Raw genomic sequence first — 13,490 nt, 5'->3', positions numbered from 1 at the left:
CCCAGCCCATGGATCCCCTAACCCATGGCATCCTTCCTTGCGGATCCCAGCCCATGCCATCCCTCCTTGGGGACCTGAGCCCACTCTGCTCTGGGTGAGGGTCCAGCCTGGCCCCCAGGATGGTGCCACAAGAAGCCCTGGGAGCCTCAGGACCAGGGAAGAGTTGTGGCTTGGGATGTCCTGAGTCACAAAAACCATGTTCCTCTCTCTCAGGGCTGGCTCCCTCCCCAATGAGCACCCACCGAGCCAAGGGGCTCTGGCATGTCCCCATCCCCAAAAGGACCCCATCGTGTCCCCACAGGGTCATGGCGTGTCCCATCCCTCACAAGAGATGTCCTGGGCCCTGCCACATCCCCACACGCTGCCCCATCCTCACAGGGACCCTGCCACATCCCTGTGCCCACAGGGACCACCTCTCCCTGCCATGTCCCTTCAGTCACTTCCACACATCCCATCCCTGTCATGTCCCCACTGGGATCCCATTGTCCCCATCCCACAGGGCCTCCATCATGTCCCCACCGAAACCCTCACTTGTTTCCATCCCCACAGCGATCCCCACACAGAGTCTCACCCCACCGGGGTTGATGTGCCCCACAGGACTCCCCACTTTTCCTTTTCCCCGTGTTTTCCCCACAGGGACGCTCAGTTGTCCCCATCCCCTCAGTGATCCCATCATGTCCCCTCACACAGTCCTATCCCCTCAGTGATCCCATCATGTCCCCACACAGTCCTATCCCCTCAGTGATCCCATCATGTCCCCACCGGGAGCCTCCTTTTTCCCATCCCCACAGGGCCCCTCGTTGTCCCCACAGCGGGTCCCGTCACCCACAGACACGGCGGGCCCGGCACCGGCGGCTCCTTTAAGCGGGGCCGGTCTCCCGGAGCCCCCGCCCGGGGGCCGGGCCGGGCCGGGCCGCCCCCCGTAGCCTGGTAACGGCGGCTCTGCGGGCGGGGGCGGCCCCGGCAGCCGCGGTCAGGTGGCACCGCCGAGACGGAGCCGGCCGAGCACGATAAAAGTCCCGGCCCGCCGCCGCCACGGCCGCGAGGGAGCGCGGAGCCGCCGCCCGGGAGCCATGGTAGGGACGGGCCGGGGGAACCGGGGCGCTCGGGTGGGGGGCCCCGCCGTTCCCCGCTGTGTTCGCTGGTGCCGGTTGTGTGCGGTGCCCTCCGGAGGGGATGGGACGGGACGCGGGGAGGTTCGGATCCCCGCCGGGCTCAGGGTAGCGGGGCTGTGCCGTGGGACGGGGTGCCCGGAGGAGCGGGACGCGGTGGCCGCTGCTCAAAGCCCGGCTGAGCCCGGCGGGAGAGCGGGGGACACCTCCGAGCTGCACCGGAGCAGCCGCGGGCGCAGCTCCGGGGGTTCCTCGACGTGGAACCAGCCCCGCCACGGGGGTTGTGCTGTAGCAGGGCTCCATCCCTGAATCGAGCTGTCGGCACCTATTCCTGGCTCAGCACCCATCCCTAGCTCCTGCCCTGGACACCCCCAGCTCAGCACCCATCCCTGGATCCTGCCCTGGCACCCATCCCTGGATCCTGCCTTTGCACCCTGCTGTGGGCACCCTTCCCTGGATCCTGCCCTCCACACCCCCAGCTCAGCACCCTTCCCTGGATCCTGCCCTGGCACCCATCCCTGGATCCTGTCCACGACACCTCCAGCTCAGCACCCATCCCTGAATCCTGCCCTTGCACCCTTTCCTGACTCCTGCCCATCAGCCTGCTAGCTCCTGCCCTTGCACCTCTGTTGTGGGCACCCATCCCTGGTTTCTGCCCTGGCACCCATCCCTGGCTCCTGCCCTCCATACCCCCAGCTCCCAGGGCACCCCGGTGTCCCCAAGCCCCGGCGGGTGCCTGCAGCTGCCCGGCCTCCCATCCAGCCCGGCGGCGTGCACGGCCCTTGACTCAGCTCCGGAGCAGCTGCTTTGAGCAACACCAGTAATCAATGAGTGGCATTTGGCTGTAGGGAGATGGGGCAGGATTATAACCTGTTCGACTGGGCAGCAAATGAGCCTTTTATTCTCTAGGTTTGAGTGTTGGCAGATGCCCTAATATCATGTTGCAAGTTCAGTTTATCCCTAATGCCCCTGCCTCAGGAATGGTGGAGGATTAGCACTGACAAAACAGTTTTCCCTTATGATACACCAGAGCAGCTGCCCCTGCTCTGGCAGGGAGTGGATTCCTCCCCCAGGCCTCGCTGTAAACCTTGGTGTTTGCTGTGTTCCCGGTGGTTGGGACGGGCTCTGTGGCACTCTGCTTCCTAAGGAATGAGAAGGAAGGATCTCTAATTTTGGGGACACGTGCTGTTCCCCGTTGGCACAGAGATCTTCTGCCACGACTTGGCTGACGTGACCCTGGTGAACGTCAGGGGAGCAGTAATGCAGCAGGTTTTAATCGATTTATGCCTGGAAGGTGTGAACGTGCAGCTCTGCCTGTCCTTCCTGCCCCCGAGGGCTCGCCTGGGTCCTGGACAGGGACACAGACATCCCAGTTTCCTGCAGGAACAAAGGTGAAATCCCAGGGATTTCATCCGAGCCCTGGCTGTGCTGCGGGGTCTGCTCTGGGCTCTGGCACTGCTTCCTCGTCGGTCAGGGCAAGATGGAAATTTGCATGGCTTAATTCAGTACCTGATCCCAGCTGGAATCTCGGAGCTGGAAAGCCAGGGAGCTCATGCTGCTCCAGAAACATACAGGGAGTGAGGGGAAATCTTCTGCCTGAGCCAGGCTCCATGGGAGGGAGGAAAGGGATGCAGAGCCACCCCAAAAAAAAGTCTCGGGTCTCTGCTCTGGGAGCCAGAACCAGCTTTGTCCCAGGGAACCAGCCACCTGCACGCCTGGGCATGCAGGAAGAGCCTGGGATTGAGGAGTGGGAAAAGGCACTTGGGGCAGGGCAGTGGGGCCTGGGAGCACCACACAGACCCCACCAGAGCCATCTACTAAAGGTTCTTCACCAGAGAAGGCTTTCAGGCTTCCTGCCACACTGCAGGACTTTCCTGGGTGGTTTTCCCTGGAAGGGAGGGATAACACCTCAAACCAGGCACGGGAGCTTCTCCTAGACCCTCCTATCCAGGTACACAGCCCTCAGCACACACACACCCATTTATCCCTTCCAAAAGGACCCTCTGAACAACCATAACACGAGGGGAAACATCTACCAGAGAGGGCTCTGGTTTCTGGAAATAGCTGAGGAATCTCTGAGCAGGAGCCTCAGCTCCCTGGATGCTTGGGAATAAAGCCAGGAACTGGGAGGCAAAGGCACTGCCCACCCTTCCCGGGGCACCTGTACTGCAGGCAGTGCGTGGGCTCGGCTCACACAGCCACTGCCCTGCTTTAAAAATAGTATAAAACAATAATAATCAGGCAGCTTTGGGGTTCCCAGCAGGAAGGATCAACAGGTGCTGCCACAGTCACCCCTAGGCCAGGTAGGTCAGGATTCCCAGTCTAATGAGAATGAATTCTCATTTATTTTCACCATCCCACCCTGCAATGTGGGGGGGTGTCTGCAGGTCCCTCCCTTTGTGGGCATGGAGGAAATGTAAATTTGCACAGCATCCCTGAAAAAGAGAATTCCCCCTAGCCTGGAGCAGCCAGAGTGATCTCCTGGGAGCCGAGGGGTGCTGGCCCCGCACTGCCCACAGGGGAAGCTCCTCGTGTAAACTCCATTTCCCCCTAATTGATTAAAATTGGCCTCTCTTCCTGTTACCCGACACAACCCCATGGATGTGCTCAGAGGTGACCTCATTCCTCACAGCTGCTGCGGGCACATCCCCCTGCTCCCACCCCTGCCCGGCCTTGGGGGAGCGTGGGGAAAGCGTGGGCTGCCCCTGCCTGCCGGGAATTCCTCCGGAGGGGGATGTGGCACCATCAGGTTCATCAGGGTGCCAGCTTTGAGACCCCCCGAGAAGCCAGGGGGGCAGCTGAGAGCATGCAGCAGTTGGCACTGCCCCTGGAAAAGGCCCGGGTGAGGCCAGCATGGAGGCACCGGATCGTTTCCAGGACACGTTGCAGTGAATTTGCAGCTGCCTTCAATTTGATGGGCTCTGGGGTGGGCTGGGGCAGAGCCCCACGAGCAGCAGGCACAGCCCTGGGCCTGGCAGGGTCACACACGAGCAAACACACCAGGTCCCTGTGTTTTGTTCTGCTAACAGGGAAGAGATTGTGTCCCTCCTGTCAGCTGTGACTGCGCAGGGCACGGCTCCGGAAAAAACAAGGCTCCATCTTGCAGCACCCCAGGAGCCAGAGCCAGGCATGGGTCTGCTCCCTGAACGTGCCCCCCCTGCTCTCCATCCGTGTCCCCTGGTCACACTTGGACACAGGGAGCAGGGCATGGAGCTTTCCTAAACTCCACCTGCAATCCAGATGCCATCAGCTGGCGCTGGAACAATCTGTAGTGCTCCAGAAGAGGCAGTATCTCCACTCGGGGCTGGAAAACAGTCCTCAGTGCTCAGCCGAGTGGGAACTGATGCTGCACACAACTGTCAGATCCCATTCGTGCCTCCTCAGACCTTAATTCTGCTTTTTAAAGCATTTTGTGCACCTCCCAGGAGTTTTTTAGCAGTGGCCACACCGCTGCTCCATGCTGGGGCAGCCCCATGTTCCTGCTGTGCTCTCCCAGTGAGCAGCACACACAGCCCGTGGCTCTGAAAGCACAGACGTGGTGTTTGAAAGAAAGATGGTTTGTTTTTCCTGCATCAAATCCTCTTGCTGCTTGCCGAGGGAGGCTTGTTCTCAGAGCAGAGTGAGGATTTATAAATACCAGTGTGCTCCAGGTTGTGCCTGCTGCCCGTCTCGCTCCATCCCGGTGGCCAGGAGCTCTCCCTGTGCCCAGAGGTTTGGCTGCCAGCTGGAGAGGGTGCAGTGCCTGCTCCCAGCGTGGCAGGGATCACAGCGTGGCCGTGGGCAGCTCTGCTCTGTCACAGGAGTTGGTGACAGTGGGAATCAGGAGGCAGCAGAGCCGCTGCCCTGCCTGGCAGTCTGGGACCCTGCCCACAGGGCCAAGTGGCATCCTTGGATGGATCCTTGCAGAAACCTCACTGGGCATTTTTCCTGCTGGGAGAATGGCAATCGGGGAGCCAGCCTTTGGCTGGCAGAGCGAGGAGGGGCTGAGGGGCTGGCACAGCACTCAGACACTGCTCAGCTGGGACCTGGGCTGGCTTAGAGTCACCACCCCTAAGCCTGGTGCCAGCCCGAGGCTCAGTGCTGCCATGTGGGAGCAGAGCCTGGCAGTGGAGCGAGGGTGGCTCATCCTCAGCAGAGGCAGGAGGCAGTGGGTGAGCCTTGCCAAGCCCTGGCCTCACCCAGGGCACCCCACTGGTGCCAGCAGGAGGGACAGGCTGTGACACAGGAGTGTCAGCTGTCACCCCGCTGAAGGCAGCAGGCTGGGACAGGCTCCTGGGGAATCGCCAGCCCTGCAGCCTGGGGAGCTGCCTCGGCTCTGGGAGCAGCCTGGATTCCAGGCACAGGGAGGAGGCAGGACTGTGCTTGTGGACCAAACTGCTTGTTTTGGGGTCGTTGAGCTTCCCAGGAGAGCCCAGCACTGTTTGCAGGGTGTCTTGTTGTGCGTTTTAGGCACGATTTCCGTTTTTGTGGATCCTCTGGGAAGTTGCTGGTGTGTTCTGGCAGGCGTGGGGACTCGGCTGTGCTGGGAGCTGCACAAGCAGCCAGGCCTGCTCAGAGCTCCGGGCAGACAGATTATTATCTTGATTTAACATCTGACAGCTCCCATCCTGCTCGGAGAGGCCAGCACAGGCTGCCAGCAGAATCAATCAGGGGTTGGTCACAGCATCCTCTGTCTCAGCCCAGATCACCCCGCCTGCTGCCCTTCCTTGTTTCCCATTCCAAACCCAAACCACTCGACCTTTCCATCGTGAGGATGTGCTGATGGCTCTGACCCACGCCAGAGGAGCCTGTAATGGCTCCAGGAGCACAACCAAAGGCAGGAGAGCAGAGCCCTGGCAGAGCAAAGGGCTGCAGGAGGGCAGGGAAGAGGAGCCGGCGGCTCCCACACGTCCTCTCCCCTCCCCGCTGTGCTTTGGGCTCCCTTGGACTCAGCACAAGCAAGCCCTGACCCGAGAATGGCTGCAGTTTGTGCTCTCTGCTGAAATTTATTTGAAATGCCACTCTCCAGGACCATTTCTGAAGCAATTTGCTGTTCAGCCTGGCTGGGAAGAGCCCTGAGCAGGCTCGTTCATTCAGTGCCTGTGATATTGACTCTTCTCTTTACTGCAGGATTAGAGAGCATTTGTCATCTCCAAAATGAATAACTTTTCCTCTCCTGGGAGGGGGGAGAAGCCTTGCCTCAGTACTGACATTTTGCACACCCAGCCCCCAAACCTGCTTCAAATCCCAGATGATGATGTGGGAATTAAAACGGGGGCTTCAGTGTTTCTGCAGAGCAGAGCCCACCCTGCACTAAACCCACGGTCCAGAGGGAGAGAGGCCTGGGGGAGCTCTCACCTGTCCAGGTGCCAGCCCCATGGTTGTGTTACTGCCACACAACCCAACAGAAACTCAGATCCCTCAGGGACAAGCTACAGGCTCTGCTCTCAAGACAGAGGAGCTGTGTTAAAAAACAAACAAACAAAAAAAAACCTCTCGCAAATCAGAGCAAACCACCCAGCAGCACCAGAATAAGAAGGCAGAAGCTCAGACTTGCCAACTCATTGTCTAGAGCCCGACCAGTTCTCCCTCCTGTCCTGGAGATCACAGTATTTAACTCACAAACTCACCCTGTTTGTCATTTGAGCTTCCAGAGGTGTTTTCAAGTCTTTCTCAGGAGGTCCAGGAGCCAGCAATGCTTTCCCGTGGGAATTTCAGCCTTTGTTAACAGGACTGCGTTCCCAGGAATGAAAGCAAGAGAAACAAACTCCAGCTGCTGCAAGATTTGGAAGAGCAGAGCCACGAGCGTTGCCGGCAGCAACCTCTCCAAGGGGCTGCACCACCAGAACACCAACCACGGCATCGGGATTGCTGCATTGCTTTGGAAATCCTCTTACCTGGAAGGGAGCTGCTCTGAGGCCAGGAGATCCAGCCCAGGTGGGATAGAGCCGGCAGCTACCCCGGGCCAGGCACCTGCCCCTCCTCCTGAGACTGGAGAACCACGAAGCTCAGCCTGGAGGTACAGCAGAAGGACCCACCTGAGAGCTGCTGGGTGCAGGATGAGATCCAGGCTGCATGGAGGCTGGAGAAATGTCCCCTCGCCATAAACCTGAGGATGGTGCTGGCCAGGAGTGCTGGGAAAGGACCTGGAGGCTTTGAAGAGCAGAGTGTTCTCCAGGCTGTAATTAGCCACTGGCTTCCCCCACCCCTGATTATGCAGAGGAGGGAAATGGCAGAACCCACCAGTCTGTCAGGGAGGGAGGAGGCTGCTCCAGTCCTGCCCCTGCTGCACCAGGGTCCCGAGGGTCCCACTGCCACCCCAGGGTCCCAGCCCTCCCCATGGGGCACTGTCTGGGCTCTGCACATGGGCAAAACCAAGGCACAGTCTGGAAAGGGATTTACTGTGGGTCAGGGCTGCTACAAGATTAATTAATTCATTTAACTGCAGTCAGAAAAAGGAGGATGTGATGGCAGCAACACCTGCTTGCTCCCAGCCCACTGCCAGCCAGTCTTCTCCTGAAGGACCATCTGCACCCTCTGTCAGCCTTTTGCAGGAAACCCCATCCAGTGCCATCCCAGCTCCTTTGGAAGGCACTTCCAGTGCTGCTTTAGGGACAGTTTTGGGTCCAGCCCTCGGCAGGACAGGCTCCAGCACCCCAGGGCACCAGCTTTGTGCTGCTGTGACTCCCCAGCCTCACTCAGAAAGCCCAAGCAAGGAGCAGTGGATGGGGTTTTTATTTCACATGAGGTGGTCACGCTGGCTGTACCCTGGCAGTGAAGGGAGCCCCTGCCCTGTGCCCTGCCAGGAGCCTCTTGTGCCTTCCCAGGCACAGCCACGCCGAGCTGTGTGCGTGCTTTGTTCCGTCTTCAGCGTTTTTCTTCTTTTTTTTTTTTTTTCTGCACTCAGCAACGGCTGGGAAGAGGCTTTTCATTCCTGTTCTCTTTCTCTGCCCCAGCACAATGACGGGAATGGCTGCGTGAAGAGCAACAGTGTTGGATTTCAGCGGGATGTGCCGGGAAAGGCAAAGGGACTTTGACGGGAGCCAAAGAGGGCACTTGGGGCTGGGTGCAGCCCTGGGGACAGGTGAAGGCTCACACCTGCGAGCCTGGGGGAGCTCCCGAGGTGCCGGAGCCGCTGCCAGCCCAGGCAGACGAGGCCCCTTCCATTCCCAGCTCCCGCACGGCAGCAGCTGCTCAGCCTGCTGTGTGTGGGCAGCAGCGTGGCTCTGTCACATGCCTGAGACAGCACGGGTGGCATCCCAGCCAGCTCCTGCTGCCAGCGCCGCGACACGGCAGGGGACACCACAGGGGACACAGCAAGGGATGTGGTACCCATCCTGCTGCTGTGGTGGCTGTCCCCCAGCGCCTGGGCATCAGCAGCCTTATCTTGTGCTTCAGTGTAATGAGTTCCTATCCCGAATATTCCATCCTTCTGGCTGAGAGCTGCTCTGGGTCGGGTGGGAGCTGTGCTGGCCATTCTGGGGATGGAACAGGTTGGGCAGAGCAGCTGTGGCTGCCCCTGCATCGCTGGAGGTGTCCAAGGCCAGGCTGGACACTGGGGCTTGGAGCAGCCTGGGATAGAGGAAGGTGTCGATGGGATGGGATGGGATGGGATGGGATGGGATGGGATGGGATGGGATGGGATGGGATGGGATGGGATGGGATGGGATGGGATGGGATGGGATGGGATGAGCAGGTGTTTGCCCCGGAGTTTGCAGAGCGAGCCCAGCCTGTCACATGCAAATCCCCGGATAAGTTCCTGCCTGCAAACAGGAACCACTTTATGGAAAGCAGCAGAGCCCTTCCCAAACCACCTCAGGAGCAGCTGCAGGCTCTGCGTTGCTCAGAGCTGCTTTGGAGTTGCTCTGCTCTGAAGAGAAAGGGACGTTGGCCCCACCCTCAGCTTTTTGGGAGCAGGGTGCTGTGGCTCTGGCATCAGCTCTGCCCCTTCCCATTTGCAGGAATGGGGAACAGGGAGTCCCCAGTGGGTGGCTTTGGGCAGCATCAGAAGGACACAGACCTGCCCCAGCTGTCTTGGCCTGGGTGGATGCTAAAGGAGACATTACAGCAAATTAATTACTTAAATGACTTCCGTGCCAGCCTCGGATTCCTCTGGGCTCACCGTGGTTTTGAGTGCCATGTTGGCAGGAATTGGTGACATTACAGCAAGTGCCACCCTGAGTGAGGCCGTGCTCCTCCCTCTCAGTTCTTGGACACCCACCTAATTAGAGTCCAGCCAGGTCCCAATAAAATCCATGCTCTTTTCTCTCCCCAGCTCAGTGTTGGACACACTCCATGAGCCCTCCCAGCCTCAGCAGCCCAGAGCACCGGGGTGCCGCTCCGTGATTTAGAGCAGGACTTTGTTACCAAGTGTAAGTGTCCAAATCCTTTGCATTGTCAGTAAAAGCTGTTTGAGAGCAGGGATTTCCCCTGCTCAAAGAAATTTATTCCTTTGAAAAAAACACACCTTTCCTTGCTGCTCCAGCTGGGTGACTGCAGTGGGGGGAAGCTGAAGCAAAAACCTTGTTGGGGCAGGAACTTTTAAAGCTTTGGGTCCACAACTTCAGGAGCTGCTCAAGTAGCTGCCAGCAGGGAAGAGCCACGGAGGAGGTCACGTTATGCTCATTAAGTTTCTGTACCACAGAGCCAAAAATCCACTGGCAGCAGCACCAGCCACTGCTGGGACCTGCTGGTGCTTCCCAGAGCATGGGATGAGGGCAGACAGCTGAGGGCTGGGGAAGCCACAGACCTTTAAGCACCCTCTTAACATGATTAAGAATTGCTGGAGGGACAAATCCCTCTCCCCAAGGCCCTGAGCATCCCCCAAGTCCCCTCAGCTCTGCCAGTGCCACCGGGGTGGGCTCAGAGGTACCTGGGCAGGGACTCCCCAGCCTGCACAGACTGGAGCCTTTCTCCAAGCAGAGAACACACAGACTGGCAAATTGATACTCCAGGGCTCATCCCTTTGCCTGCAGCTTCTGCCCTGGCTTTGGAGGTGCCCGAAAGCATTAGTCAGGCATTAAAGCAGGACAAGAGCCTTCCCTGTCCCAGCCTCTGCTCTTGGGTTTTACTCTCAGCTTCTGACATAACCAGGTCACTCTTTCCACACTTCCCCTGCCTCCATGAGAGCCGGTGACTGATGGGGATGGACGTGACTCACCGCCTTTCCTAACGAGCGACTTTCCTCTGTTTATGTGCTTTGGCGGGGCCTTTCCCACACCTAAAAAAGGAGAAGGGTGGCACTGGGGAGAGGGCAGCGTGCTGGAAATTGCTGGCATCTGCTGTTCCTCACCATCCCTTTGAACTGTGGCCAGCTATGAAGCTGTTGTGTTTCAGCATGGAAAAGGTGTAGCTCATCTTCCACGTGCTGGGCCGGGTGAGATGCTATCCAGGCCCACAGGTAAACCCTTGGCAAGTAATTGGAACTAATTAGGCTGGAAGATTTTTTTTTGTTACTATCTGTCCAGGCAGTGCCTGGGGGACAGTGGTAATGAGCACTGTGAAAGCAGCCCCACACTCCCCACGGAGCTTTGCCAGGCCACAGCAGGGCGAGCTGGGCTTTCCTGTTCCCTGGCACGGCCACAGGTCAGGGACAGCTCCCCGCTCATGTGGCCTCACTTGTGTTTTGCAGTGACTAAGCAGCGGGAGCTGTCGCTGTCCTGCCACCACCAGGCCACACAATCCCTCCCTTGGCTGAAGATCCCGTTGGCTCTCTTCCCATAATGGAAGCCTGAGTGCCAAGATCCTCCATGACCTCCAGAAGCCACAACTCCCTGCCGAGAACTCTGATGGCTCCGCGAATGCTCTCGGAAGGCGCCCTGGGGGGCATCGCCCAGATCACCCCCTCCCTGTACCTGAGCCGGGGCAGCGTCGCCTCCAACCGGCACCTGCTGCTGTCCCGGGGCATCACCTGCATCATCAACGCCACCATCGAGATCCCCAACTTCAACTGGCCTCAGTTTGAGTACGTCAAAGTGCCTTTGGCTGACATGCCCAACGCCCCCATCTCCCTGTACTTCGACAGCGTGGCCGACAAGATCCAGAGCGTGGCGCGGAAGCACGGGGCCACGCTGGTGCACTGCGCCGCCGGCGTCAGCCGCTCGGCCACGCTCTGCATCGCCTTCCTCATGAAGCACCACAAGGTCTCCCTGCTGGAGGCCTACAGCTGGGTGAAGGCACGGCGCCCCGTCATCCGGCCCAACGTGGGCTTCTGGAGGCAGCTGATAGACTACGAGAGGAAGCTCTTTGGGAAGACCACGGTTAAAATGGTACAGACGCCCTATGGCATCATCCCAGACGTTTACGAGAGAGAGAGGAGACCCCTGATGCCTTACTGGGGAATTTAATGGGACTGCAGACGGGAAGCACAGCAGAAGGGACGTGACCAGACTGGAGACATTCCCTTCTCCTTCTACAGCCAACTTTGGTTCTTTACCATACAGCAGAACCTCAGTTCTCACCTCACTAACCTGCAAGGCCAACGATTCCCTTCAAAGCGTTTTTCTCTATGGGGATTTCCCATCTGCATCTCTGATTTAGCAAAACCAGGTCTCATTATAAGTTTATTCCTTCCATAAAGCCTCCGTCTATTTTTCTTTTCTTAGTCAGTTTATTGGGATCCTCTGAGGAAGGGCCTAAGAGGCATTGGGCAGAGTTGATGACCCAAGTGCGCTTCGTGCTGCAGTAGTAGCCTGGATATTTTGTTATAGCTTGTTTGCTTCCTTGCAAAAACCCTGTAGTGGCTCAGGAGCAGCACTAGCAAGGCCCTGCTCCACAGCAGCAGGTTTTCCAAGCACCAGGGAGGCAGGAAATACAGGGGGCTGTGGTGCTAGTGCTGGTGTTTTCTTTAACATCTGTAGTGACTCTCAGTATATAGTGTTTGAGATCTTTAGTCAGCTCTTAATCATATTCAAAGTTAGGGGGAAAAAAAAAGGGAAAAAAAGAAAAACCAACAAAAAAAGTGAATCAATCCATGGCCACAAGTAAAATAAAAATGGAGCAATTCAAATCGAATAAATACAAGATTCTTTTTCACTCATTCCATGCCAGGGCAATAATCCTGGAATACACTTCAACTGCTGGAAAATGCTGGTGTGTTTTGTGGGTGGAAAATTGACAGATCTTGTCCAGCTGTGGCTCAAGACAGAAGCGAGAGGGTTGAAGCCGCTGGGCAGCCAAAGAGCCGCTCAGGAATGTGAGCGTGGCCCCTGCTGGGCTGGGCTGTGATGTGCCAGCGTTCCTGCAGCCAGCCCAGCCCCTGGGGAGAGGCTGCCTCCCTTCCTCAGCTCCGGACCTGCCTTAGCCCATTCCTGCCTCTCTCCATCCCGTCCTCAAGGTTATGCTGCATTCCAGGGCTGCTCCTCTCTGTCCCCAGGGTGGGTGACAGAGCCTGGCCTGGCTCCAAGCAGCGCCAGGAGCGACTCCAGCCCCGGCCCTTCCCTGGGAGAAGCCTTCCCGTGGCTCCAGGGGCAGGGACTGGTTCCTTGGAGTGTGACTGGAGCCTGGAGCCCTGCTCCTTGAGAAGGCACCAGAGTTTCTGTTGCCTCTGGAGGAGGAGCAGGCAGATTGCTGCGATCGCTGTCTGATTTCAATGAGATTCTATACTTGTAAAAAAAAAAATAAAAAAAATCAATAAAGATTAAACCAGAACATGTGTTGGTTTCCTGTTCCAAACAGTGCTAATGGAGCTCCAGCAGCAGCCTAAGGCCCAGCAGTGCTGAAGGATGGTTTCTCCTGCTTTTCCAGATGAGTTTTGCCCCACTGAAATCAAGGTGCCATCAGCTGCTCCCAGCTCAGGTTCCATGGCTGGATCCCAGTCCCAGTGGCAGGCAGACACAGGAGACTCATCTCCCTAATTTATTAGGAGTTAAACTTGAGCCAGGGAGATGGTGAGGAACTAGAGAGTGAAAAATCAAGATTAATCATTGGTCTGGACACATTCCAACACATGACATTTGAAAGGGGGAAAAAAATGCTAAAAACTGAAATCTGCTCACAAAATTAAACTTTACCTAAAAATGGGCAAAGCAGGGTTTAACAGCATTTTTGGCATAAAAAAATGGAAGGTTAAAAATTCTCCACTTTGAATTATTCTATAGACTTTATACACACACTGCCTGAGGACTGAGGGGAGAGGGAGGTGCTGATGTTCAGCCAAGAAGGCACCAAAGGCTGACTTTAAACACAAGGGAAAGTTAGACCTATAAAAAGTGAAATTGCCTAATAAAGCACATGAGAAAACAAAGAATGAAATCCCCATTAAGGTTATAGGACAGTGTTAGTGCTTGTGGGGATTTCACTGCAAAAGCTCCTCTTGTATTTACTACAGCAAAAGATTTTACACAAGTGTAAAAATCCAGCTTTTTATTCCATTCTCAAATCTACAGGAACCAAAGAAAA

General features: G+C 57.1%; 1 protein-coding gene across 2 annotated transcripts; it reads left to right on the top strand.

The window, feature by feature from the left end:
- The first annotated feature begins 922 nt into the window (after positions 1-922).
- On the top strand, positions 923-12,740 carry DUSP14 (dual specificity phosphatase 14). 2 transcript variants are annotated; one of them, XM_014881229.2, is made up of 3 exons: positions 923-1,076; positions 9,367-9,463; positions 10,723-12,740. In XM_014881229.2, exon 3 carries the CDS (start codon positions 10,841-10,843, stop codon positions 11,435-11,437), a length of 597 nt encoding a protein of 198 aa, XP_014736715.1. In that variant the 5' UTR covers positions 923-1,076; positions 9,367-9,463; positions 10,723-10,840; the 3' UTR covers positions 11,438-12,740. The 2 variants fall into 2 exon arrangements, with proteins under 2 accessions (XP_014736715.1, XP_088033136.1); XM_088177010.1 differs by lacking the exon at positions 923-1,076 and having other exon boundaries at positions 8,757-9,463.
- The last annotated feature ends 750 nt before the right edge of the window (positions 12,741-13,490 follow it).

This window comes from Sturnus vulgaris, chromosome 21 (assembly GCF_052056855.1).
Source record: "Sturnus vulgaris isolate bStuVul1 chromosome 21, bStuVul1.hap1, whole genome shotgun sequence".
Lineage (NCBI taxonomy): Eukaryota > Metazoa > Chordata > Aves > Passeriformes > Sturnidae > Sturnus > Sturnus vulgaris.
Note: the sequence above shows the minus strand (reverse complement) of the source record. Positions and strands in the feature narration are given on the sequence as shown.

Excerpts from the sequence above, each read along its gene's own strand:
- DUSP14 (XM_014881229.2), top strand. The coding sequence starts at position 10,841 with ATGACCTCCAGAAGCCACAACTCCCTGCCGAGAACTCTGATGGCTCCG.